Source organism: Geotrypetes seraphini, chromosome 1, assembly GCF_902459505.1.
Source record: "Geotrypetes seraphini chromosome 1, aGeoSer1.1, whole genome shotgun sequence".
Classification (NCBI taxonomy): domain Eukaryota; kingdom Metazoa; phylum Chordata; class Amphibia; order Gymnophiona; family Dermophiidae; genus Geotrypetes; species Geotrypetes seraphini.
In genome coordinates, this window is record NC_047084.1 from 150,525,216 (window position 1) to 150,552,316 (window position 27,101).

General features: G+C 46.1%; 1 protein-coding gene across 4 annotated transcripts in view; it reads left to right on the forward strand.

Annotated features, from left to right (window-relative positions):
- The first annotated feature begins 1,691 nt into the window (after positions 1-1,691).
- Positions 1,692-27,101, forward strand: part of SMARCA5 (SWI/SNF related, matrix associated, actin dependent regulator of chromatin, subfamily a, member 5) — a 436,858-nt gene continuing 411,448 nt past the window's right edge. For 2 of the 4 annotated variants that reach the window (XM_033939959.1, XM_033939976.1), the window contains exons 1-2: positions 2,043-2,526; positions 25,852-25,929. In XM_033939959.1, coding sequence (XP_033795850.1) covers positions 2,350-2,526; positions 25,852-25,929 — 255 coding nt within the window. In that variant the 5' untranslated portion in view covers positions 2,043-2,349. Of the gene's footprint in view, positions 1,838-2,042; positions 2,527-25,851; positions 25,930-27,101 lie in introns of those variants that run through there. The other 2 variants (XM_033939968.1, XM_033939984.1) reach the window with 2 other exon arrangements.

Genomic DNA, 27,101 nt, shown 5'->3' on the forward strand with positions numbered 1-27,101 from the left:
AGTATTTCTTCACAGAGAGAGTAGTTGATCATTGGAACAAGCTTCCAGTGCAGGTGATCGAGGCAGACATGCTGCCAGACTTTAAGAATAAATGGGATACCCATGTGGGATCCCTACGAGGGTCAAGATAAGGAAATTGGGTCATTAGGGCATAGACAAGGGGTGGGTAAGCAGAGTGGGCAGACTTGATGGGCTGTAGCCCTTTTCTGCCGTCATCTTCTATGTTTCTATGTCCAATGGATTCTTTAAAGTTGAATATATAGATGGGGCGATTGGAGGAACGTCCCCATCTGCCGGCACGGATCGCTGTTATGCGATCCCCACGCATGCACAGACAATCTGTAAATGCTCTGTGCATGTCCGTCTGAGCCGTGACTTTTTAAAAACTTTTACCTTTTTTTTTAGTTTTTAGCCTAGCGAGACCGTGGTTTTAACCTGCAGGTTAAAACCAGAGGCTCGCAGGGCGGGGAAGGGCAGGAGAAAACCGTGGCAGCGATGCGGTGATTCGTGGCAGAGCAGGCAGGAGAGATCTGGGCAGAGCAGGGTGGCAATTTGGGGCAGAGCAGGGATATCTGGGTAGAGCAGGCCTTCTATGGAACTGGAGAGTCAGAAAGATGTTTTTGACTGGTCCCCAGCAGTCGCTTCTTGGGTTGATCGGCCAGCCCAATCGGTTTGTGAATCGCTTCCCTGTCCACTTTGCATGCGTTTCTCCTCATTTGCATGTATAGATTTGAAGTGGATTGCAGGAAAGGTTAGTGAATAGTGCATGAGGGAATTCTGGTCGCAAAGGGGTTGCAAACCGATCGGTACGCTTTGTGAATCTAGCCCTTAATGTGACTGAGTTTGACACTCCTGCTTTACAATTAGAAATGGAGACAGGGTCGGAGGCAGAGCTTGGCCGATTGGTGGTCCCTAGTTGATATTTGTTAGACTAAGGGGATACTTGGCTTACGTAAATTGAGACACACCAAATAACAGGACAGCCTGAAAAGGACCAAGGCAGGAGTCACATCTCCCCAGAAAACATCTGCTTTTCGCAAGCCGCCAATAGAATATTTTATCACTGTAAAATGTTGTAGTACGCTAAATCAAAACCAAAGCAACAAGTGTGACCAGAAACAAATTTTAGTTTAACACTGTTTAGAACAATTTTTAGAAACTCTAAATGCTTGCACTGTATTTTAGACAGCTCAGACAAGCCCATAATCTATCTGTCCTCTTGCCATTCTCTTCCCCAGCTGTCCTGAGCGCACTTTTTAAAGAGCACTGTGGCTTCTCTCCTGCATGGGCTCTTATTATCTTTTGTATTTACAATATTCGTTTAGCACTTAAAGAAAGATAAAAAAAAGGTCCTAAACCAGCATCTGGGAGTTCCTAGGTTCCCCTGCTTCCTGCTGCCAGCTCAGTATGGTTTTGAGAGCGAGGAACTTAATGCTTACAACGTAGCGTCTCGTATACATCATGCCCCCCTGTCCCCGTAATAATCAACACCAGGAAACAACATAACAATCTCCATAGTCCAGTATCACCGGTCGAACACAACCAATTCCCCTCCCCCCCCCCCCCGAAAGTATTCAGTAAGAGGCGAAAAGGAGGGTTTCCCCAGTAGGTACCTATGCTAGAAAACACCGTGACGCAACGTGATTCACGTCAGAAAGCACCAGAGGTCCATAACGGCGGATTTCGCGACACTCCCCTAAAGCCGAGGCGCAAGCGCGCGCTTCTTTCTCCTACTACGCTGCCTCCGTTCAAGTTTCCAGCCGCAGCCTCGGCTTCTTTCTCTAGTATCCCCCCTCCTTCTCGCCGCCTTCCCTTCAAAGTTTCTCAGCAAAGCCGGGTAAGTCGGCTTAAAGGGGGATAAAGGCCGGGGAGGGGGGCGGGGCAGACGGAGAAGCACGCGCGCACACCTCTGTTGTTTGAAACGCGTGGGGGCGGGATAACTTACGTTAGGGTTTTCTTTTACCGTCGTTACACAGTGCGTGCGTGTATTCTCGCGAGAGTTAGGAGCCGGCTCGATTCCTGGTTGGTGGGGCAGCTGGCAAGTGAAAAAAAAAAAAAGCCGGGTCCAGGCGGCGGTCCTTCGCTCCTACTGGTCGGGCGGCCGAGTAAAGTGATACGAGCGGCGCGTGGTGTGGGCCCGGCGTTTGTGTCTCCTAAACGTTCTCTGTATGCGAAGCCGCGTGTCTCGTGTTGGGGTGCGCGCGCTTCCCGCCTGCGGGGCTTCCTCGCTCGCGTGCGCGCGGGTTCGGCTTCTGTGTGTGTGTGAGGGGGGGTTCCTCGTGTGAGCGGTAAACCCGGCGTCGGCGGAACTTCTTTCATCGGGTTTCCCGGTTACACACTGTTTCTAGGATGTCGGCGACAGGAGAGCAGCCGCCGCCGGAGGCTGCCGGCACCGATGACATGGACGCCAGCGCCGCCGGAGAGGTGGAGGAGCACGGGGACAGTCAAGGAGCTACGAGAGCAGGGATAGCGGCGGAACCGGCACCGTCTGATGCCGGACCCAAGGTGGAGGCGATGGACGGTGAGGTGAGACGAACTGTGTTTAGCGTGGAACCAGGCGGATAGAGTTTCTGCCTGTGGAACCTGAAGACAGAAAAGTTAGAGAAAGGGTCCTGTGGATGAGGGGGGAGGGGTACCTGTTCCTCCCTGTATTCTGGAGATTTGGGGATCCTCCCTTTGGTAGGTGCAGTGTGGTGTTTTGTTTTGTTTTCACTTGGTCCTGTATTGCATGTTTCATCACCGCTCTTCCGTCTCCTTGTGTCGCTCGCAAGACAAAGGTGGTGATAACACACAGCGCGACTCGCGTGCTGCTTACTGACCGCAGAAGTTGCTTCGCGTTTACCGTGGGACCGGGAGGGGGGATAGCAAGTCCCGGGGCCTTTTGCTTTCTCCAGTTTTCTTGTTTTTGCTCCTGACTCTTTTTTTTTTTTTTTTTGCTTCTCAATAGATAGTGTGTGCGCGCACCTCCGATGGCTGTGCAAGTAACCTAAGACTTGAGCTGAGAAGTCGGCGGTGATGTAACTTGAGTTTCGGCAACGCACAAGTTCCGTTTTCACACGTCGCTTGCATTAGATCTTGGTCATGCTTTTGCTTCTGTTGTAAGCTATCGCTAAACTACAGCGAATTTGGTTTTCCGGGATCGGCGTGATCGCCGAAACTCCTCTCAGAGCTTTACAAAGGATTGTGTGTTGTTGGGTGGGTGTGTTTTTTTTTTAAAATACCTAAATATACGCTGCTGAAGGTAAGGGAGGCCGTAAATGATGAGGAGGAGGGAAGTGGCTGTCAGCGCTGGGAGAGTGTGAGGGAGCCAGGTGCCTTCATCCTTCGCTGCTGACGCCGACAGACGCCAGCCTTCCACTATCCTCCACCTCCTCTCCCAAACAATGGGAGAGTCACTGGTCGCAAATGGTGGTTGTTGCTTTCATTGTCTCCTGGGCCAGACCCTTGATTACTATAGTCACTGATTGATGTTGTTGGGTTCCTTTGTTTTGATGGTTTGACGCTGCAGGGGTTTTTTATTCAGTCTTGATGCGTTTTCTACTCTTTCTTTGCTGACCTTGTGTGCTGGTTTTAATCCAGAGGGTGGTTCTTGCTAATCTAGGTCAAGAGAGTGCTGGAGAAGATCCTGTTTATCATGATATGAGAAGACAGTGGGGAAATATTTTCCATGTTCTGTTTAGTGTATGTTGGCTTTTTGCTGTATTTGTGAAAATCATAACATAATTAACTTCACTTATTTTAATAGAGGCCATCCTCCCAGAAGCGTTCATGACGGGATCTGTAACATTATACAGTACATGATAGTAATGTGCTTAACACACTTACAAACAATATATGTATAGTTACATCACTACTTTGTTGATTTTGAAGCCTGATTAGTATTTAAATGACTATAAAACATATTCAGAAGGATGGATTGTAACAAATTTGTAGGGACTGAAAAAATCCACATATGATTAAAAAAAAATATATATCTAGGCAAGCTATCTGTAACCTATGAAACTTTACAACAAAAATGAAGTAGCAAACCGTAGTAGTTCTTGGTGTTTGTGTGCCAAGTTTTATAATTATATATAAGGGATAGTCCTTGTAAATGTACAAATTATTAAAGACAGACATATAGGGACAGAATATTAGAAATTCATGTATTAAATGGTAGAAGCAACAACAAGGCTATTTAGTGGGTAAGGCAGGAATTAGGAATTGCAAGCAGACTCAATGGAGGGATTTTAGCCTAAGTTTGCATAAAGTTAGAGAAGGAGCAGAACACAATCTCAGGAATCCTGTTCGAAGTGTATATTGCAGCAAGATGGAAAATGCAGTTAGGAGTTAGAGATGGAGGAAAGGAGTAAAGTGAATTGTCCCAATGAGCAGAGTTTATGATGTAGAGTATAAGGGAAGGTAGTGAGTCGTCATGGAGCAAATGTACTTACAGGTGAATAGGAAGAGCTTGAACTATATGGAAATGAATAAGGAATAAACATTATGACTTGAGAAGAAGGGTTATATGGCTGTGCTGGTGCTAACAGAGAAGTAATGTATCTGAATTTTGGGTACATTGGGTGGGAAGAGACAATTTTGTGGGAGATCTATAAGAGGGCAGATTGCAGTAGTCTAAGTGATAAAAGTGGATAAGGGCTATTTAGTAGTGTGTTCAGAAAGGAACTGCTGGATTTTGATGGTGATATAGAGAGAATGTGCAGAGGAAAGGGGATGGGACTTGCATACTGCCTTTTTTGTGGTTACACATTCAAAGTGGTTCGAGGGGTGTTCAAGAAATTTATGTACCTCATTAGGAAAGAAAAGAGTTTTCAAAAAAAAATTTTACTTTTCTATATAGCCCCCTGATAGCTCCATACAATTCATCCACTTTTCCTGCAATGACTAACACTTTTGAAAATAATTTTTTTGTTTGACCTTAAAACCAGGACATAACAGCTTCCTTGACATCTTCATCACTTGAAATCCGCTGTCTATGGAGAAATTTCTTCAAAACTCGGGACAGGAAATAATCCGAGGGAGCCAAGTCAGGACTGTAGATGAATTTTCAGCTGCTGATACCCACGTTCTTGGATGGCAGCCTGTGATTGTTGTGACATGTGCACCAGCGCATTGTTGTGAAGAGCCAGCACGCTTACTGTGTGAGTTTTCCTCATCTTTTCTGCTTGATTGACTCCTACAAAGTGATTATTGTATTGGCGTAACTCTCGTTGGTTATGGTTGTCTTGTGTGGCAAGAATTCCAGAAGCAAAAGTCCATCATCATCCCAGAAGACAGTTGCCATGACTTTGCCTGCAGATTTTTCTGTGTTGAACTATTTTGAGGTGGGGGATGACTTGTGCTTCCACTGCACTGACTCCATTTTAAACTCAGAATCTCTGTGATAGACCCAAGTCTCATCTCCAGTCACCAAATGATGAAAAAAATTCACTTGGTCTTTACGGAGCATCTCCAAATTCTCCTGTCAGCGCTACAGCCTCAGGGCCTTCTGACATTGAGTCAGCATTCTTGGAACCCCCCTATCTTGCACTAACCTTGGACATGCCCAACTTTTCATGAATTATTTTCCAAAGTGTACCTGCCGAGATGCCCATTTCTTCAGCTATTAAGAAAACCTTACTTCATCTGTCTGACCAAATTAAATCCTCTACTTTCTTGCACAGGCTGTCCAGTTTGAGGGTCATCTTTAATGGACTGTCTACCCCACTTAAATTGCTTGCTCCAAAATTTTATTTTGTAGGATGATGAGGCAGACTCACCATAAACTGCAGTCATGTGTTCATGGATCTTCTTTGGCTTTTTCCCTTCTTTTCTGAGAAATTATATCTGAACGGTGCTCCAAATCTAGCAATTTCTTACTTGATTCGCATGAGGACTCTCCTGACATCCTGCCTCTTGGAATGTTAGTCTTGCACTGAGCCGCAACTGTGTATGAGTAGCCTTGAGACATGTCACAACATTCACAGACTAGTTTCAACACACTTGCTACTTTCTTTCATACTTGGGTAGATAAATTATTGAACACCTCTCGTACAGGTACTTAAGGGGAAATTCTGTATAGGATGCCGGTTTCTGCAGCGCCTAAGGAATTGCACACTGGTGTCTTATATAGAATCGTCTAACCCTGCCTCACCAGTACTGATTCTCTAACCATCACCCATGTCACAGGTGTTGGTTAGAGCAGTGTTTTTCAACCTTTTTACATCTATGGACTGGCGGAAATATAATAATTATTTTGTGGACTGGCAAACTACTGACTGAAATAAAAAACCCCGTCTCCGCCCTGTCCCCGTGAGCTCGGTCCCTGCTAACCATCTGATCCCATCCGCACAAGCCTCAAATAGTTATGATTTCATATTGAATGTATTTTATTAAAGTATAAAATGAAACAATATTCTGTACAATTGTCATTTTATAAATTCAAATACAGAGCAACAAAACCCCTGTCTCCCCTCCCCATCACATATATCCCCATTACTATCAAGAAAACTGAATAAGCCAAATTATTACAGAATACTACACAGAAATATCATGTTAACAGAATACCGCAGTCACATATGACAGGAATAGTGTTAGGGGAGTGCAACTAGGGCAATTGCCCCCTGGTCAGAGAGAGCCCTAAGCCAACTGGAAGCTAAAGAAGTACTGCCTGGGCTTTGCAGTCCCCAGTTATGTCTAACACCAGCTCTAGCAGGATACATATTTGAAATCTGATATACAGTATTCTAATCACAAAATAGAAATTATTTTTTTTCTACCTTTTGTTGTCTCTGGTTTCTGCTGTCATCTTTTCACTCTCTTCAATCCAGCGTCTGCTCCTTCCATCCACTGTCTGCCCTTTCCCCCTTCCATATGGTATCTGCCTTTCTATGCCCCTCTTCCCTTTCCATCCAGCCTGCGCCCCCTCTCTCCTTTTTACATGATTCATTCTGCTCTCTTCATTTTTATCTCTCCTACACCAGATCTAGCATCTTTGTCTCTCTCTCCTTATTTCTCTGCTGATCCCCTTCCTAGCATCAGTCTCTTTCTACTTTCTCATTCCTCTGTCTTTCCTCTTTCCCTCATCTGATCTCTCCATTTCACCCTGACCCCTTCCCCTCCTCTAATCTCCCTGCCAGCTATCTCCTTCCTTTTTTCCTCCTCCCTTGTCCAGCAGTAACTCTCTTCTCTTTCCCTCCCAGCAGCATCACTCCTTCTCCCTCCCTCCCTCCCTCCCTCCCGGTCAGTAGCAGCTCTCCCTTTATCCAGCAGCTTCCCAGCCTCCAATAGTGACTTCCTTCCCTCCGCTCCCCTTAGTATTTGCCTGCAGCAGCGCCAGTAGCGTTAGCGCAGCGATTCACTTATGTAACCTTTGGACTTTTGCTCAGTTGCAGCCCGCCTCTGATGATGCTACTTCCTCTTTCCTCAGAGGACCCAAGGCTGCCTAAGCGAATCGCTGCGCTGACGCTATTGGCGCTGTTGCAGGCAAGTATTGAGAGCTGGGAAGCAAAATGTCAGAGCTCCCCTGATCTTACCAGACCTGTGTGGACCGGCAGAAAATTTATGCGGACTGGCACCGGTTGGTGGACCGACAGTTGAAGAACACTGGGAACGCCTGACCCTTCCCATCAGCTGACCGTGGCAAGGGAATCCCCCTGCAGCGGTCGGCTGAGTGGCTATGGCAGGGGAACTCCCCCCTCGCAAATTTGGCCAACAGGATGGATGCCCATTTCCTATCATTGCCACCCTCGATCCCTCCCTTGAAGTTCCCTGGCAGGATGGATGCCCACTCTCTCCTACTGGAACCCCCGAAACAACCCCCCCTCCCATCTGCGATAGGCAGGAGGGATTCCCATTCCATCCTGCCATCAGGCTCTCCTTGAACCCATGAAGGCCCTCCCCCCCCCAAACCTGACAACCCCCCATAGCAGAGGCCTTAGGTGCCTGGGCCAACTGGAGTCTTAGGCCTCCTTTCCAATACAATCTGGAATGCACTGGGAGTGGCCTAAGACGCAGATTGGCCAGATACCAAAGGCCACTCCCATGTATAGAATTTGCCCCTTAGTTTGAACCTGGAGAAATGAAAGATTAAGTGAGGAGTCAAGATATCTCCAGGGCTAAGGACAGGGAGGACTGGGCAGATAATGGGGTTATCCACATAAAGTGAAATGGGTTTGGGATGGAAAAATAAGATTTTTTTCCTTTTCCATGTTAAGTTTAAAGTGGGAGTGGGACATCCAGGCAGCATTGTTGGCATTCTGCTACATTTTAAAAAAGCTATGATAAAAGAAATTAAGGTTTCATGTACTTCAACTTTTCAAATGAAAACTCTAAACAGGACTGAATTAACATTAAATTGAGCCTAGGTAAACATACATTTATGAAACGTTTTCAAGGATTCATAGTGGTAATGCTTTTCATGCTCTCTCCTCCTTGAAGACTCATTTACTCTGTTCATTCTCCTCTAGAGACCTCCAATCATGGTCTCGCTTCCCAGAGTGCCCTTCCCCCAAGTTCACCTTGCTTCAAGTGGTTTGGAGTGGAGGAGCAGCAGCATACTGAGTAATAAGAGCCCAAGATGATTTAGTGAGAGAAATCTGGCAAGTTAATGCCACCCTCTATTGTTTGAGATAAAAACTTAAATTTTAAGTCCTTTGGGTCATGGATCTACCAACTGTACCTGAATTTGCAGTTGGCTTTGAGTTTAGATTTGAAGAAGTGATTTATAAAATCTAGGTTCTTACAACTCTTCCTTCCTATCCAGAACCCAGGTGCAGGGGAAGCTACTTTGTAATTTAATCCTTTCACTCCCAGTCTTCTGACACAGCTATGACTGCTGGCCCCCTGAAAGTGGTTTGCAGAGATGAGCTGAGGAAGAGGGAGTAGAGGCAGTGAAGCAATGAAGGAGGATGAATATTCAAGCATCTTGGTGAGGAGTTTGAATCATAAAGTGGAAGAAGGAAGCAGTAGTGACTGGCAACCATACTCTTAATCCCAAGTTTCCTACTTCTGTCTGGATTTAGCATTCTTTTTCTAGACTTGTCAGGTCTGCTGACCTCGTCTTGACTTTAGGCTGAGTAGGCATGTGCCTAGTTTGCCTGTGCATTAGTCCTACCTTGGGTTTGAGCCATGTGCTGAGATCAACAACTTGTATAGTAGGTTGGAGGGGCTTAAATGATATAGTTTTATGTCTCTAGGGACATGAATATCTAATTAGTATAGGCAACAACAAGAAGATTAAACCAATTTAAAAATTGGTATATAACATGGACGTAAACCACTAGAAAAAAGTACAAGAATGTTTGTTTTTGTGCCAGTACTTATTTTGCACTGTCCTTTGTTCAAACTTTGTCTCTCTTGTGTATTTATATTTCTTCTAAGAATTAGACCATTTGAGGCAGCCACCTATGAGCTGGTTTGATGCTGTAAGCCTTTGTTAGAATATTCTATTTAGTACTTTGACAAAAATAATCATGCCTTCTGTGCATTTTTCACATTTGGCTGTATAACAATACAATTTAAAATGACAGTATTTTTTTTCCACTGGTCTACAAAATGTGTGCTACACTTCATTGTGAAAGAATTACACTTCTCACTCCCTATTCGCGGTTTCAGCGATCGTAGTTTCGACTATTTGTGATTTTTTTTTTTTTTTTTGCCACCCCCCCATAGAGAATTGCTTGGAGGCAGCCCGCACCGACCAGAACCAGCCCCGGGACTTGGATCGGGGCGAAGAGGAGGGGGCAATTGGAGCCCTGAGCTGTGGACGCAGCTCCGGTGGCAAATTCATGCTCGGACCTTACCTGGTGGTCTAGCTGTGACACTCCTCAATCCTGCCCCGTGCAGAGCCGTGCTGTGCACCTGTGCTTTGAGTTCCTGTGGTCTCACTAGACAACAAAGGGAACTCACAGCACGGCTCTGCACGGGGCAGGAGTGTAAGAAAATCGCTCCTGCCCTATGTCACCGCTAAACCATCAGGTAAGGTCCGGGAGTGGGTCAGTCGGCCCAAAATTTATTTGCGAATTTTACTTATTCGTGGGCTGGCTCTGCCCTTAATTCCTGTGAATATGGAGGGAGGCGTGTACAGCAATATTTAATTTATGCAACCAAGACTTTCTAGTTTCTTAGTTTTACACACTATGTCATAGTGAACCTATATCAGCTCTGTTTCCACTAGTGCTGCCCAATTTGCTGATTTACCAATTAATTTCAGTGAATCAATTCGAATTGATTGTTTTACAAAAAATTTGGATTCACAGATTTCAGTGACCAACCCACCCCCTCAGGTGAGACTTGATATACCTCCAGGCTTCCTAAAGCAGCAGCAGTGGCAGTGACTGGCCAGGAGAAGAAGCACTGTGAACAGGCTGCTCACAGCCTGTCCAGCCGGAGCCTTTCTTATGCCACATCATTGATGACGGGGCAGAGGGAAGCCCTGGCGGGGCAGGCTGCGAACAGCCTTTTCACAGCACTGCCTCTGCCAGTCAGCCACCGTTGCTGCTGCTTTAGGAAGCCTGGAGGTATGTCATGTCTAACCATGTGGGATAGGAGGGAAGGAAGGCTGCTGCACATGGGGGGAGGGAGGAGAGGGAAATAATTGTTGGACATGGGGTGGAGGAGAGGAAGGGAGAGATGCAACAAAGAGATAAAAAGGGGTAAGAAGGAGAAATCCTGCATATGGTGGAAGGGAAGGAGACATGCATAGAGAAGAGAAGGAAAAATGTTGGACATAGGGTGGAGGGTAGGAAGAGATGGTGCATGGGGAGAGAGAAAGAAATGTTGCACATGATAATGGAGGGGGAGGAAGGGAGAGATGCTGCATGTAGACCATGTCATTGAAGTTAATTGATTTTTATAAAAATTAACAATTCTGCGCAGAACTCAGAGTGGTGCTTAGTGACGCTTAAGTAGGCATGATTCATAGGTGTTGCTAGGCGTCTGAGGGCCGGATGCATTAAAAATGGTCGTTAAGACCGTGTAGGTTGCTGCGGGCCGTTTTTGTGTTGTTTGTTTTTTTTCGATTTCCAAATGGCAGTTGATGCTCTAATGGCTTCCCATGCAAATGAGTTTCACAGAGGTCTGCCATAATCCCACCCCATCAGTCACTGGAAAAACAACTCTTGACACATGCGCAGAGCCGATAGGGGAATCCCAAACAGCTGAGCTGCAGGGGAAGCTCCGAAGCAACCTCCTGCTTCTCAAGTGTTCGGAGCAGGAAGCTCTTTTTTTAAAATCGGCACAGATGTTGTGCTTGTGTTACCCATGCACAATATCCGCCCCCATAAATAAAAAAAATTATTCTGCCCTCCACCCTGCGAACATTGCAATAACCTGAACACCCTTCCTTACCCTCGCCTGTGAAGATCGCGGCCCCCCAATGTACACACTGTTTGAAGATCTTGGCAGGAGGGATGCCCGCTCCCTTCTGCCACTCAGCTTTCCCACACCCCTACCCCACCCCATACCTTATTTGTATGCAGAGAGCAGGAGGGATACCCAGTCCCTCTTGCACCAGGCCTGCCTCTCCAAAATGGCAGACCTTCCCCTTCCCGGTGCATCTTGGATTGCACTGGGAGGGGCCTAAGGCCCTGATTGGCTAAGGCACCAGGAAGGGACTCTACTCATTCTTCTCAATCTGTCTGCTGCCTTCAACATTGTTGATCACCACCTCCTTCTCGACACGTCCTCGCTGGGATTCCAGGGTTCTGTTCTCCTGGTTTTCTTCTTATCTTTCTCGTCGTACTTTCAGCGTCTGTTACAGTGGATCCTCCGCCACCGCCACAATCCCGCTGTCTATTGGCTTACCCCAAGGCTCTGTCCTGGGCCCTCTCCTCTCTTCCATATATACCCGCTCTCTTGGTACACTGATCTCCTGTCACCATAGAGATGATATTGAAAACCATGACGACTCCCAGATCTACCTCTCCACACCAGATATCTCTACAGGAATTCAGGCCTGAATTTCAGCCTGCCTGTCCGACATTGCCGCTTGGATTTCTCATCGCCATCTCAAACTGAATATGGTTAAAACTGAACTTCTTATCTTTTGCCTAAACTCGCCTCCCCCCCTCGCCGTTCTCTATTTCTGTGGATAACACTATCCTCTCTGTCTCGTCAGCTCGCAAACTTGGGGTGATCTTTGACTCGTCTCTTCTTCTCTGCTCAGATCCAACAAACCACCCTCCTCTATAATATTACCTAAATCCGTCCTCTTCTCTCTGAACACACTACCAAAACCTTTGTCCACGCTCTCATCACCTCGCGCTTAGACTGCTGCGACATACTCGGGCCTCCTGCGCACCCATCTCCCACCTCTTCAATTCGTTCAAAATGCTGGTGCATGACTCATATTCTGTGAGAGCCGCTATTCTCACATTACCCCTCTCAAGTCACTTCATTGGCTCCCCATCCATTTCCGAATACAGTTTAAACTCCTCTTGCTGACTTACAAGTGCATTTACTCTGACCCCCCCCCCCCCCCGCCGATATCTCTCCTCACTTATCTCCCCCTATGCTCTCCCCATGATCTCCGCTCATCGGGCAAGCCCATCTTATCTATACCCTTTTCTTCCACTGCCAACTACAAACTCTGTCCCTTCTTTCTTGCGGCACCATATGCCTGAATCAATATAAGCACACTTTTTTTTTTAACTTTCAACTCTTAACTCCCACTCACTGCTTTCAGATACCTATACCCACTAAAATCTCACCAACTCTGAAATGTCATGTCTAAATTAGATTGTAAGCTCTTCTGAGCAGGGACTGTCTATTGTATGTTAAAATGTACAGCGCTTTGTACGCCTTTTAGCGCTATAGAAATAATAAATAGTAGTAGTAGGGTGTGGGGAGAGCTGAGTGGTAGAGGCAGGAAGGAGTGGGCAACCCTCCTGTCAAGGATCTTCGTGGAGGGTGTGTCAGGGGGGTCACAGTCTTCATGGGGAGGGGGGTTTGAGGGTGTCTAGGTGGTTGTGATTGTGGGGGAAAGTTGGGAGTTTGGGTGGAGCGATCTTCGAGCAGGTGTCGGTTGGGAGTGTGGAGGGGTTTGGGTGGCAGAGGCAGGAGAGAGTGGGCATCCCTTCTGCCTCTTTGTTTGGGTGGGGGGCATAACTTTTTTTATGGGGGCAGATATTGTGTGTGTGTGTAATACACATATGACGTATGTGTCCATCAAAAAGAAAAGAAAAAAATATCTCATGCCTTTAGCAGCAATTGGTAGATTTAAGTCATGCTCTAACGATGTTAAGGGCATCAATTGGAGGGCTCATTTTATCAATGACTTAATTTTAATGGGTCATTCCATGTCAAGTGGACCAGGAGTCTATGCTCAACTACCTTGAAATCCAACCAAATTTTACAGGGGTATTGTCTAGGGTCTAAAATGAAACTCTGCAAAATTTTTGGGATCTATTTCAATTTGGTCAATTTGGTGGTTGAACAAAAGCAATCGATCCACCTCATGTGACCTAAAACGCCAAATTTGCTTAAGCACTGCGGCAGAAGGAAACTACCTAGGAGTCTGAAATTTTGCAGTTTGGTACAACACCTTGAGGCAAGTTTTTGTGCCAAGTTTGAAATCTTTTGCAAACGTGCTTCCATTTCTACAGGTCAACAAAGTAGGCAAAAAAATTCACAAATGAAAATGTTTGGCACAGTTTGGCTCCATACTTCTGCTGATAGGTAAGTCAGCTGAGGGGTACAACTTTACCAGCAGACAAGTAACCTAAGGTACTTCCAAGATTTGCAATATGAGCTTTTACAGTCAAGTGAAGCTGAAGATATGACCATCTCAAAAATATGGCTTTATGCATTTATGAACACGTTAAACAATCACAGCTCGTATATAAATTATTAATTGTTGAAATTTATCATAAATAGTAAATAGAAAAGTAAAAGTGCTCAGACCACATAACCCATAATTTAGTGATGACACTAAACTGCAGCTAAAATAGGGACCATCAACGCATTTTTACAGTCCCTGACCCAACCATTAAGCATTAAACATTAACTAGGTTACAAATAATCTCTTTTATCCCAGGACAAGCAGGCAGCATATTCTTAACTGATGGGTGACGGCACCGACAATTTTAGAGTGATTGTACTCTAAGAACTTGGAAAGTTCTAGCAGGCCGCATGCGCGAGTGCCCTCCCGCCCGACCGAGGCGCGCGGTCCCCAGTTTCTTAGTTTCCGCGGAGCTAAGAAGACGCGTTCTTTTCAACGGCCGTTGAAAAGATCTTTTATCTCAGGACAAGCAGGCAGCATATTCTTGACTGATGGGTGACGGCACCGACGGAGCCCCGGTACGGACAATTTTAGAGTGATTGCACTCTAAGAACTTAGAAAGTTCTAGCTAGGCCGCACCGCGCGTGCGCGAGTGCCTTCCTGCCCGACAGAGGCGCGCGGTCCCCAGTTTCTTAGTTTCCGCGGAGCTAAGAAGACGCGTGTTTCCAACGGCTGTTGGACTCTCTTTTTTCGCCTTCCCGCTCGCGTAATTTTTCTTATGGATTTATTCACTTTTTCTTCTTTTATTATTTTCCTAAAAAAAAAAAAAAAAAAGTCTATTTTTTTGACTTTTTTTCGGTTGGCCTCGGCAGGGCTTGTTGGCACCATCGAAGCCTCGGGCTTCGATTTTGCTACTGCCGTTTTTCCCTTCATGCCCCCTTCTCCGGGTTTTAAGAAGTGTCAGCGGTGTGCACGCCCTATTTCTTTATCCGACCCGCACAAGTGGTGCCTTCAGTGTTTGGGTCCGGACCATAGGGCGGAAACGTGCACCCGCTGTAGTTCTCTTCAAAAGAGAACTTTGAAGAACCGCCAAATTCAACAGCGGATTCTTTTCGGTGCCGCTATGGAAGTTCCACCGGCGTCGACTCCGGCGACTTCCTCCAAATCGGCACCGGTGGTTTCGACACCGCAAGAGGTCTCTTCGGTGTCTCACCCTTCAGGTAAGCCGGCTAAGAAGACATCACCTTCTGTTCTTGGCCCGCCAGTCGAACAAGCAGTGAGCCAAGTCCTGCAGACTGCGTGCCGGCCCCGCAAACGCTCCGCTCCCATAGAAGTCACTGCCTCTTCATCGGCATCGACTTCGCCTGAGCGTCGAGCGGCACTGCAGGTACCGAGCAAGAAAAAAGCGGTACCGGTGCTATCGGGACCGTCTCTGGATGAGCGTATAGCATCCATCCTTCAGGTCCAGCTTAAGGAGCAATTACAACACCTGCTCCCGACTCTGCTAACTCCGAACCTTCCGGTGTCGGTACCCACTGAGCCTGCGGTACCGATAGTCGACCAGCCTATGTTATCGGCATCGACGTTATCGGCACCGCTAAAATCTGCCTCTTCTATTTCTATGCCTGTCTTAATCGGCAGAGCCAAAGTCTCTTCGACATACGGCTCACTCGGCCTCTGATCCGGTACCGCTTTCTGACACCCGTCCCGTTTTACAGTCACCGGGTACGGTGTCGATGCGTTCAGGCAAATCGGTACGCAAAACCAGGCATACCGAATCCTCTACTCCTTTGTCTCAGGGCCATTTCCCATCGGTACGGGACCCTGATTTATGGGATGACTCTGATGATCCCCTCGGTACCGAGGAGGATTTTTTATCGGATGAGGCTGACCCATCGGTGCAGGATCCTGCTAGTAAGCCAGAGCACTCTTCCTTCACCAAATTTCTTAGGGAAATGTCAGACACCCTTTCTCTTCCCTTGGAATCTGAATCTAAGAAGTCAAAAGCATTCTTGGAGGCTTTGGACTTTGAACAACCTCCCAAAGAATTTTTAAAGTTACCCCTTCATGATATATTAAGGGAAACTTTTTACAAAAATTTGGAAACTCCTCTCACTATTCCAGGAGCTCCAAGGAAGTTGGAATCGCTTTATAAAGTTATTCCTATCCCAGGGTTTGACAAACCTCAGCTTCCACATGAATCTTTGCTGGTGGAGTCAACCCTCAAAAAATCTGCAGGCTCTAGTGTATATGCCTCTGTCCCTCCTGGCAGAGAAGGCAAGGCCATGGATAAATTTGGTAAACGACTTTACCAAAATGCTATGTTGGCCAACCGTTCAGGTAACTATGCGTTTCACTTTTCCTTTTACCTGAAACATCTTATCCAGCAGATGGCCACTTTTCAGAAATATATTCCTGACCGCAAGCTTTCTGCTTTTCAACAATGCACTGCCAGTCTCTTGCACATCAAGAAGTTTATGGTCCGTTCCATCTATGACACTTTTGAACTGACCTCTCGAGCTACTGCTATGGCTGTAGCGATGAGACGATTGGCGTGGCTTCGCGTCTCAGACCTTGATGTGAACCACCAGGACCGCCTTGCCAATGTAATAAGTATAGAAACCCAACAGGTCGTGCATGTGCAAGACTGGAGGGTTAGGACTACGATGGGAAGATAGGACTTCAATGAGAAACCAAGGTGGCAAGGGAGCCCCTTCTGGTGATTCAGACAGGTCGTGACCTGTTTGGGCTGCCGCGGGAGCGGACTGCCGGGCAGGATGGACCTATGGTCTGACCCGGCGGAGGCACTGCTTATGTTCTTATGTTCTTTAATGCTCCCTGCCTGGGTGATGAGCTGTTTGGTGAATCTCTGGATACCACCACTCAGAAGCTTTCTGCTCATGAGACGAGGTGGGATACTTTATTGAAAAACAAGAAGAAACCTCCTCCTCCTCGTCCTTTCAGGCAGCAGACGTCCTATCAGAGATGTTTTTCTGCTCGGCCGATTCAGCCTCATCCTCCTCAGCCTCGGAGGCAAAGGCAGCACCAACAACAGGCTCGCCAACAACAGCCGCCTGCCATGAAGCCTGTTGCTCAGCCTAAACTGACTCAGCCCTTTTGACTCGCTTCTCCAGGGCATTGCCAGTCTTCCTCATGTCCTCTTCTGCAACCTATAGGAGGTCGACTAAACATTTTTCTAACTCGATGGGAAGTGATCACCACCGACCAGTGGGTGCTCTCTATCATAGCCCACGGCTACTTCCTCAATTTTCAGACTCCTCCGCCGTTAGGCCTTCCAAAAGAGTCTGCTTCCAACAAGTCTCAGTCCCTCTTTCTAGCTCAAGAGGTTCAATCCCTCCTTCTTCTCAATGCCATCGAAGAAGTTCCTCAGGATCAGAGAGGTCAGGGATTTTACTCCCGGTACTTTCTAGTTCCCAAAAAGACCGGAGACCTCAGACCTATATTAGATCTCAGAGATCTCAACAAATGCTTGGTCAAGGAGAAGTTCAAAATGCTCTCTCTTGCCACCCTCTACCCTCTCATCTCTCAGGGCGACTGGCTATGCTCCCTCGATCTAAAAGAGGCTTACACACATATTCCTATCCATCTGACGTCCAGGCAATATCTACGCTTTCTCATCAATCAAACCCATTATCAGTACAAGGTGCTACCCTTCGGTCTGGCCTCCTCACCCTGGGTATTCACCAAGTGCCTGATTGTAGTAGCGGTCTATCTCCGCTCTCACAATTTTCAAGTCTTCCCTTACTTGGATGACTGGCTGATCAAAGCTCACTCTCCTCAGGCGGTTCTGCTTGCCACCAACCAGACCATTCACTTTCTTCGGCTGTTGGGTTTTGAAATCAATCTACCCAAGTCGCACCTCATTCCAACTCAGCGACTTCAATTCATTGGAGCCATTCTGGACACTGTTCTGATGCAGGCATTTCTTCCATCCAACCGCCTTCAGACCATCCTTCATCTCTGTTGGCAGGTGTTTCAACAGATTACCATCTCTGCCAATCACATGATGGTGCTATTGGGGCATATGGCTTCGACAGTACATGTCACCCCCTTCGCACGTCTCCACCTGCGTACTCCTCAATGGATCCTAGCGAACCAGTGGTCACAAGCGACGGATCCTTGTTCACAACATATATCTGTGACCTCGTCTCTTCGACAGTCGCTTCTTTGGTGGTTGACATCTTCAAATCTATCCAGAGGTCTACTGTTCCATCTACCTCCTCATCAACTAGTCATCACCACAGATTCCTCCCCCTATGCCTGGGGAGCTCACTTGAACGAGTTCCAAACTCAGGGGTTTTGGACTGTCCAGGAAAAGAAACACCACATCAATTTCCTGGAACTCCGAGCGATGTTTTATGCCCTCAAGGCTTTTCAACATCTTCTCTTTCCTCAAGTACTACTCATTTGCACAGACAATCAAGTTGCAATGTACTACATCAACAAACAGGGATGGACGGGCTCTCGCCTGTTGTGTCAGGAAGCCCAACGGATTTGGTCTTGGGCGACAGCTCGTCACTTATTCCTGAAGGCTGTCTACATTCAAGGGGAGCAGAATTCCTTAGCGGACAATCTCAGCAGAATTCTCCAATCTCACGAATGGACTCTCGATCCCACGACTCTTCAGTCCATTTTCGCCCAATGGGGCACTCCTCAGGTGGACCTTTTTGCAGCTCCTCACAATCATCAGCTGCCCCTGTTTTGCTCCAGACTCTATTCTCCTCACCGTCTGGCACCCGATGCATTTCTCCTGGATTGGACCAATCTCTTCCTATATGCATTTCCCCCTCTACCGCTCATGCTGCGGACATTGTTCAAGCTCAAGAGGGAACGAGCCACCATGATTCTCATCGCTCCATGGTGGCCCAGGCAACATTGGTTCTCCCTTCTACTTCAACTCAGTTGCAGGGAACCCATTCCTCTTCCACTGTTTCCTTCTCTGCTTACTCAGCATCAACAGTCCCTATTACATCCCAACTTACAGTCTCTGCACCTGACAGCTTGGTTTCTCTCGGGCTGACTTCGGCTCATTCACTCCTTTCTCAGCCTGTCCATTCTATCATTGATGCTTCCAGGAAACCGGCCACTCTTCAGTGTTATCAACAGAAATGGTCTCGGTTTTCGTCCTGGTGCCTCTTACATCACCATAATCCCATGTCTCTGGTAGTGGGACTGGTGTTGGACTATCTTCTTTCCTTGTCTAACTCTGGCCTTAAATCTACTTCTATCAGAGTTCATCTTAGTGCCATTGCTGCATTTCATGAGCCAGTTCATGGAAAACCCCTCTCGGCTCATCCTCTGGTTTCTAGATTCATGAGAGGCCTTTTCAATGTAAAACCACCTCTCAAGCCCCCTCCTGTGGTGTGGGATCTCAATGTGGTTCTTTCCGCTTTAATGAAGCCTCCTTTTGAACCTTTGGCCACAACACATTTCAAATTTCTCACTTGGAAAGTGGTCTTCCTGATAGCTCTCACTTCTGCCAGGAGAGTCAGTGAGTTGCATGCACTAGTGGCCGATCCACCTTTCACGGTTTTTCACCATGATAAGGTGGTTCTACGTACACACCCCAAATTTCTCCCTAAGGTTGTGTCTGACTTTCATCTTAATCAGTCCATTGTCCTACCTGTATTTTTTCCAAAGCCTCATTCTCATCCAGGTGAACAGGCTTTGCATACCTTGGACTGTAAACGTGCTTTGGCTTACTATCTCGAACGCACTAAACCTCACAGATCATCTCCTCAACTGTTTTTGTCTTTTGATCCTAACAAGTTGGGTCATCCTGTATCTAAACGCACCCTATCCAATTGGCTTGCTGCTTGCATTTCATTCTGTTATGCTCAGTCGGGCCTGACACTGGAAGGTTCTGTCACGGGCCACAAAGTTAGAGCTATGGCAGCATCTGTAGCTTTCCTCCGTTCCACTCCTATTGAGGAAATCTGCAAGGCTGCTACTTGGTCCTCAGTTCATACTTTCACATCTCACTATTGTCTGGATGCATTCTCCAGACGGGATGGACACTTCGGCCAATCTGTTTTACAAAATTTGTTTTCTTAATGGCCAACCTTCCCTCCATCCCTCTTTTTTGTTAGCTTGGAGGTCACCCATCAGTCAAGAATATGCTGCCTGCTTGTCCTGGGATAAAGCACAGTTACTTATCGTAACAGGTGTTATCCAGGGACAGCAGGCAGATATTCTTGGGTCCCTCCCACCTCCCCGGGTTGGCTTCTTAGCTGGCTTATCTTAACTGGGGACCGCGCACCTCTGTCGGGCGGGAAGGCACTTGCGCACGCGCGGTGCGGCCTAGCTAGAACTTTCTAAGTTCTTAGAGTGCAATCACTCTAAAATTGTCCGTACCGGGGCTCCGTCGGTGCCGTCACCCATCAGTCAAGAATATCTGCCTGCTGTCCCTGGATAACACCTGTTACGGTAAGTAACTGTGCTTTTTCGCCTTCCCGCTTGCGAAAATTTTGTGAGGAAGAGTATCTTCCTTCTTTTCTTATTTTTTTCTAAGTTTTTCTTTAGTAAAAAAAAAAAAAAAACCTTTATTTTTTTCTCTCGGGTTCGCCCCGGCGGGCCTGTTGCCATCATCGAAGCCTCGGCTTTCGATTTGGCAGAGGCCGTCTTTACTTTCATGCCCCTCAACCAGGGTTCAAGAAGTGCCAGCGGTGTGCACTGCCCATTTCTCTGACCGACCCGCACAATTGGTGCTTACAGTGCCTGGGCCCGGATCATAGGGCTTCCACCTGCACCCGTTGTGCAACTTTAAAGAAAAGAACGTTGAAAAATAGACAAATTCAACAGAAGTTACTTTTCGGTGCTGACATGGCTGATTCTGCGGCATCGACACCGGCGTTGGCTCCTTCGCAATCGGCACCCACTTCTTCGACGCCATGCAACACCACGCCGGCGTCGCACCAGTCAGGTAAGCCAGCTAAGAAGCCTTCCCCGCTGGAGCGCCCTCCGGTCGCTGTGGCAGCGAGTCCAGTCCTGCCGACCACGAGGCGCCCGCGCAAACGCTCCGCCCCCATAGAGGTGAGTGCCTCGTCCTCGGGCTCCTCATCCTCTGGGCGTCGAGCAGCACCACAGGTACCGCAGAAAAAGAAAGCGGTACCGGTGCCTTCGCTGGACGAGCGAATTGCAGCCGTCCTCCAAGTGCAACTTAAAGAGCAGTTGCAGCAGCTCCTTCTTGCTCTATTAGCACCGAACCTTCCAGTCCCGGTCCGGTCTGAGCCACCGGTACCGACGGTGGGGCAGCCTCTATTGTCCGCTTCCACTCTATCGGTCCACTCTATCGGATCCCCTTAATCATTCCTAGCATTCTGTTTGCCCTTTTTGCCGCCGCCGCGCATTGTGCAGACAGCTTCATCGACTTATCGATCAGAACTCCCAAGTCTCTTTCCTGGGAGGTCTCTCCAAGTACTGCCCCAGACATCCTGTATGAGATTTTTGTTACTGACATGCATCACTTTATGCTTATATACATTGAACCTCATTTGCCATGTCAGTGCCCATTTTTCAAGCTTGATTATGTCACGTTGCAGATCTTAACAATTCCCCTGTGTCTTCACTACTCTGAATAATTTCGTATCGTCCACAAATTTAATCGCCTCACTCGTCGTACCAATGTCCAGATCATTTATAAAGATGTTGAAGAGTACGGGTCCAAGCACTGAGCCCTGCGGCACCCCACTGGTAATGCTCTTCCAGTCCGAGCATTGTCCATTTACCCCCACTCTTGTTTCCTATGCTCCAGCCAGTTTTTAATCCACGTGAGTATTTCACCCTCGATTCCATGACTTGCAATTTTCCAACGTAGTCGTTCATGTGGAACCTTGTCGAACGCCTTCTGAAAATCCAGATCTACAATGTAGACCAGGTTGCCCTTGTCTATCTGCCTGTTTACTCCTCGAAAAAGTGCAGCAAGTTCGTCAGACAAGATCTGCCTTTGCTGAAACTGTGCTGGCTGGTCCTCATCAGACCGTGTCCGTCAAGGTGATCAATGATGCGGTCCTTTCCCGGTACCGAGGTTAGACTCACCGGTCTGTAGTTTGCCAGATCTCCCCTTGAACCCTTTTTGAAGATCGGCGTAACATTCGTCACCTTCCATTCTTCCGGAATCTTTCCCGATTTGATCGACAGGTTGGCTATTAGTTGAAGCAGTTCAGCTATAGTCCTTTTCAGTTCCTTGATGACCCTCGGATGGATGCCATCCAGTCCTGGGGATTTATCGCTCTTTAGCCTATCAATCTGCCTGCATACCTCTTCTAGACTGACCGTCAGCCCTATCAGTTTCCCATCTTCATTTCCAGCATAGAACCTGATGGGTTCCGGTATGTTGCGTATATCCTCTTCGGTAAATACAGACGCAAAAAATGTGTTCAGTTTGTCAGCGATTTCTTTATCTTCCTTTAGTACTCCCTTTATTCCATGGTCATCCAAAGGCCCCACAGACCAATGAGTCCCTGATGAACTGACAGTGACACACCACTGGCCGAAGCTCACATAACTTTGAGAACCCAATTTCAGGCCCATGCTGACTGCGATAGGTGGGGTACAGTTCCTTCAGATTGCATAATAGCAATCTTTTCTGCTTTTGCACTTTGTCACCACTGATCTGAACAGAGACATAATCTTTTTTGCCTGGGCATATTCTAGAGATTTCATTGTCTTCATAAAAATCCAGGACTTTCTGTGTAATCTGATGAGCAAGCACTTTTCCTCTCTTTGTTGCTGGAACAGCAAGAATTCCATCCTGCTGTTTCAGTTTCCTGGCCTTTATAACCATTCTAGTTGAAACATCAAATTCCAAAGCGGTTTTCTCAATAGTCCAGCTGTGTGGAGTAGAGAATGACACGGGGAAAAAATTTGTCCCCGTCCCCGTGATCACCGTCACTGTCCCCGCCCCATCCCCGTGACTACTATCCCTGCAGCATCCATGCAAGCTTCAGTACTGCAATATTTAGCTTATTCCTTCCTTATAAACCAAAATTCTGGCTGCTGAACTAGAGAAAAAGATGTTCAGCTGGCAGGGCTTTGTTTATAAATTTTTATAAACACAACTAATATACTACTTTATCCTAAAGCAAAAAAAAAAAAAAAGAAAGAAAGAAAATAAATAAATAAATAGAAATTTTTTTTTCTACCTTTGTTGTCTGGTTTCTGCTTCCCTCATCTTCTCATTCAATGCCTTCCATCCACTGTCTGTCTTCTCTCTGTGACTTCAATTTGCTCTGTTACTGTACCTCTCCCTTCACCCCCCCCTCAATTGGTCGGGCACCCATCTTCTTCCCTCCACTCCCTCATAGTCTGGCATCTGTCTTCTTCCCTTCAAGCATCTTCTCCCCACTCTCTCTTCCCCATTCCCTTCAGCGTCTTCTCCCAACTCTGTTCCTCATTTTCTTTCAGCGTCTTCTCCCCACTCTCTGTTCCCCATTTCCCTTCAGCATCTGTTCCTCTCCACCCCCTTCATCTGCTTCTTTCCTCTACCATCCTTCCCTCTTGCCACCTCCCCGCCCTTCGGCACCCCTTGCATGGCCCCCTCCCTCCTTTCTACCTACTATGTCATTCTCTAGTGTGGAGCAAGAGTGAGAATTTGTATTTTCTACCTATTACTAGATAGTTCCAACTTCTGCTTCAGTTCATTTAATAGAAGGTCATAGTCAGAATACCTTCTACATTGGCCACTTTCTGGTTCTGCTGGAGTTAAGTCACCAATAACTGTAATTTGGTCTGCAATTGCATTATGGGCTTCAGAGAGTTTGCGTTTAGCATAACTTAAGGAATTTTGCTTGCTAATCCATTGAATCTTTAGAGGAGAGATTCCTAGTGGTGAAAAGCTGGCATTGAAGTTTTCAGATGCATTGGTCATCACTGTCAAAATCAGACTTTTTTTAAAATTTTATTTATTTTTGTATACCGTTCTCCCAAGAGAGCTCAGAACGGTTTATATAAATTTATTCAGGTACTCAAGCAGTTTTCCCTCTCTGTCCCGGCGGGCTCACAAACTATTTAATGTACCTGGGGCATTGGGGGATTAAGTGACTTGCCCAGGGTCACAAGGAGCAACGTGGGTTTGAACCCACAACCCCAAGGTGCTGAGGCTGTAGCTTTATCTTGCAGTTTGACGCGCAAGTCTTGCCTGCATTTTGGGCAAAGCTTTTGGCCTGGTTTAAACTCGTGCTTTGTAATAGCTTTTAGAGCAGTTTCAGGAAGATCAATTGGGCGTAGACCTTTGATATTGCTGTGATTCTGTTTTCTGAACAGATTACAGCAGTTTTTCTATAGAAATCCAAACTTCATCAGAATCAAGGCTTCATGATGAGTACAGATATTAAATTCCACAGACAAAGTAGAAAGTCCAGAGCACCTTTTAATTAATTCTTGGTCAGGCAAAGAGAAATCAGAAATAAGCTTCAAGCAGCTTTCTCCAGAATAGAAGGTAGATGATTTCTGGCACTCAGAACTATCATAGATTCCAATATTGCAGGGCTTTGGCTTATTATTAGTTTCCATAAGATGAGTCACCTAAAAATACAGAATAAAAGTAAGGTGAAAAATATCAGTGTGAGAGCACAATGAAAACAGAGCAAAGCAAGTTGTACGTCAGCAAGTGCAGAGTAAGTTTCCAAAATCCACACAGGCATAGCCTAATTAACTAGGGCAGTGATCCCCAACCCTGTCCTGGAGGACCACCAAGCCAATCGGGTTTTCTGGATAGCCCTAATGAATATGCATGGAGCAGATTTGCATGCCTGTCACTTCCATTATATGCAAATCTCTCTCATGCATATTCATTAGGGCTAGCCTGAAAACTCGATTGGCCTGGTGGTCCTCCAGGACAGGGTTGGGAACCACTGAACTAGGGAACCAGATGCTGCACAGAAAGAATAGACTGAAAGCAAGACGTCAAAGGCAAGCTTTATCAAATAATGAAATCATGTGGTGTTATAAGGTCATGATGAACCTTAAAGCCAGACTTGTTCATACAGCCACTGTGCTGTGATAGATGCAAGTCAGAACATGTTCAGAAAAGCTGCGCATATTACTACAGTTATGTGTACATTCTTGTGAATCACATGATTATGTGTTTGTGCTTGCACACAGTAAGTAGTTTGTGCAAGCCAATGCATGTTTTGACTGTCATCTTGCAAAAGTGCACAGTAAGTTTGTTAAAACGCTGAGCATAGTACGAGATGAGTACTTGTGGCTGGCAAAGCTCGGTTATGAGTTTTCAGATCAATATAGTTCCACTGCACATTCACAATGAAGTACCAATGACCCCTTCAACATAACATGTTTATGCAATCAAGTAATGCTTATCCATCAATTCTCACCAAAGAAAGGTCGGGTCCAAGATGAAACAGGATAGCTTCTGTAGCAAAAAACATACTCTTTCAAATTATATTAAAAAAAAACTACACATTAGAGATATTTGAATCTGAAAAACTGAAAATTTGCATAAATATATAAAGCTTCACTTGACTGTAAAAGCTCAGTATTGCAAATCTTGGAAGTATCTCATGGTACATGTCTGTTGGTAAAGTTGTATCCTCAGCTGACTTACCTACCAGCAGTAGTATGGAGTCAATCTATCAAAAATTCTCATTCGTGAATTTTTTTGCCTACTGTGCTGACCTGTAGAAATGGAAGCACGTTCGCAAAAGATTTCAAACTTGGCACAGAAACTTGTCCCAAGGTGTTGTACCAAACTGCAAAATTTCAGACTCTTAGGTAGTTTCCTTCTGTCGTAGTGCTTAAGCAAAGTTGTCGTTTTAGGTCACACAAGGCATGGGAGTTGGTCGATTGCTTTTGTTCAACCACCCCCTAGCTCCTGACCAAATTGAGATAGATCCCAAATTTTTTTACAGAATTTCATTTGAGACACTAGACAACAGCCCTGTAAAATTTGGTTGGATTTCAAAGAGGCCAAGCGTGGGAGGTTTTCAGTATTGGTCCATTTTACATGGAATGACTTGTATGTCAGTAATGGTGAACCTGTAAACCACCAGGATTTTCATCTTGGGCATGGGGCTGATTTTGAAAAGTAGGGTTCATAGTTTAAAAAAAAGCTAAATGTAGTCTACCATTCGGTTCCTTTTCAGATTCAATATTTTTTCATTTTTCCTCATTAGGAAGAAGTTTCTGATGATGACTTGTCAAACAAACAAACTGAAATTAATGAAGTGGATTGCAACTATGAAGAAAAAATGGTGCGTATTATTGTAGTTTGATTCGTTCTGTCAATAAATGAGTTACAAGCCAAGTTTCTGCATATCAGAATGGAGTTCCATATACAGTACTAGGTACAGCTTCCATAAAAAATAGCTGGGATGAACTTCCTTTTCTTTGAGGGAAAGTAGGCTATTCTCACAACTGGGTGACCGATATAGTCCAGTAGCAGACGTTGCCCAGTATACTGTTTCTTTAAGAAGCCTTTGCCAGCATCTTACTGTGAATATGTGGGTGCCTTCCCACCCCAAAGTGTGAGTGTGGGATCAGTTGTCTTTAGTTTTCCACAGAGCAGAGGTATCGTGCCTGTGATCTCTCTTCAGTGTGTAAGTTTTTTGGCTTTTTGTGGTACCTTCCCTGTGGATATTTTTGCCTTCATTCATCCTTTTATTGTTGTTGTTCCCTTGCTCTTTTAGTGTAAGTTTTGTTTTAGTGTAACCTTGTTTTAAGGTTTCCATTCTTTTCCTGCTCCAGAGGCCCCCTTAGGCTTGAGTTATGGCCAAATTGTGTTGATTTGTTTTGAGGGTGAGTGGCTTTTTTCTCTCCCCTCACCACTGAGCTGATTTCCCTTCATGCCACAGATGGTTCTCAAGTGGTTCCAACTGTAATGGTCATCTTTGGGACTGATAACCCATAGCTGGTGTATCCAGTGTTTGGTAGCAGACCACAATACATTTTCCTGTGTCCTTTGCTTGCGTATGCAGAATAGGACCAAGAGCCAGAAAAGACCAGTGCAAAAACTTTTGGTGCCAAGTTTGATCTGTCAGTGTCAGCATTGGAAAATGGCTTTGGCAACTACCTCTCACACTGGGATTGCTCTGGCATCAAGGAAATCACCCAGACTTTAGACCATTCTTCCAACTTTTGCAGATCTTATTTCATGTTTTCCACTCCCTCAAGGGTGTCCACTCTATTACCAATCTTGTTGAGGAGGATGCAAACAGGCAAAACCTTTCCTTCTAATCCTTGGCAATATATTGAAAATATTGAATAGAATCGGCCCTATTGACGATCCTTGAGGCACTCCACCGAGCAAATTCCATTAAGCACCACCCTCTGACGTCTGTCCATCAACCAGTTTCTGATCCAGTTCACCACTTTGGGTCCTAACTTTAGCCGGTTAAGTTTGTTCAAGATCCTCATATAATGAAAG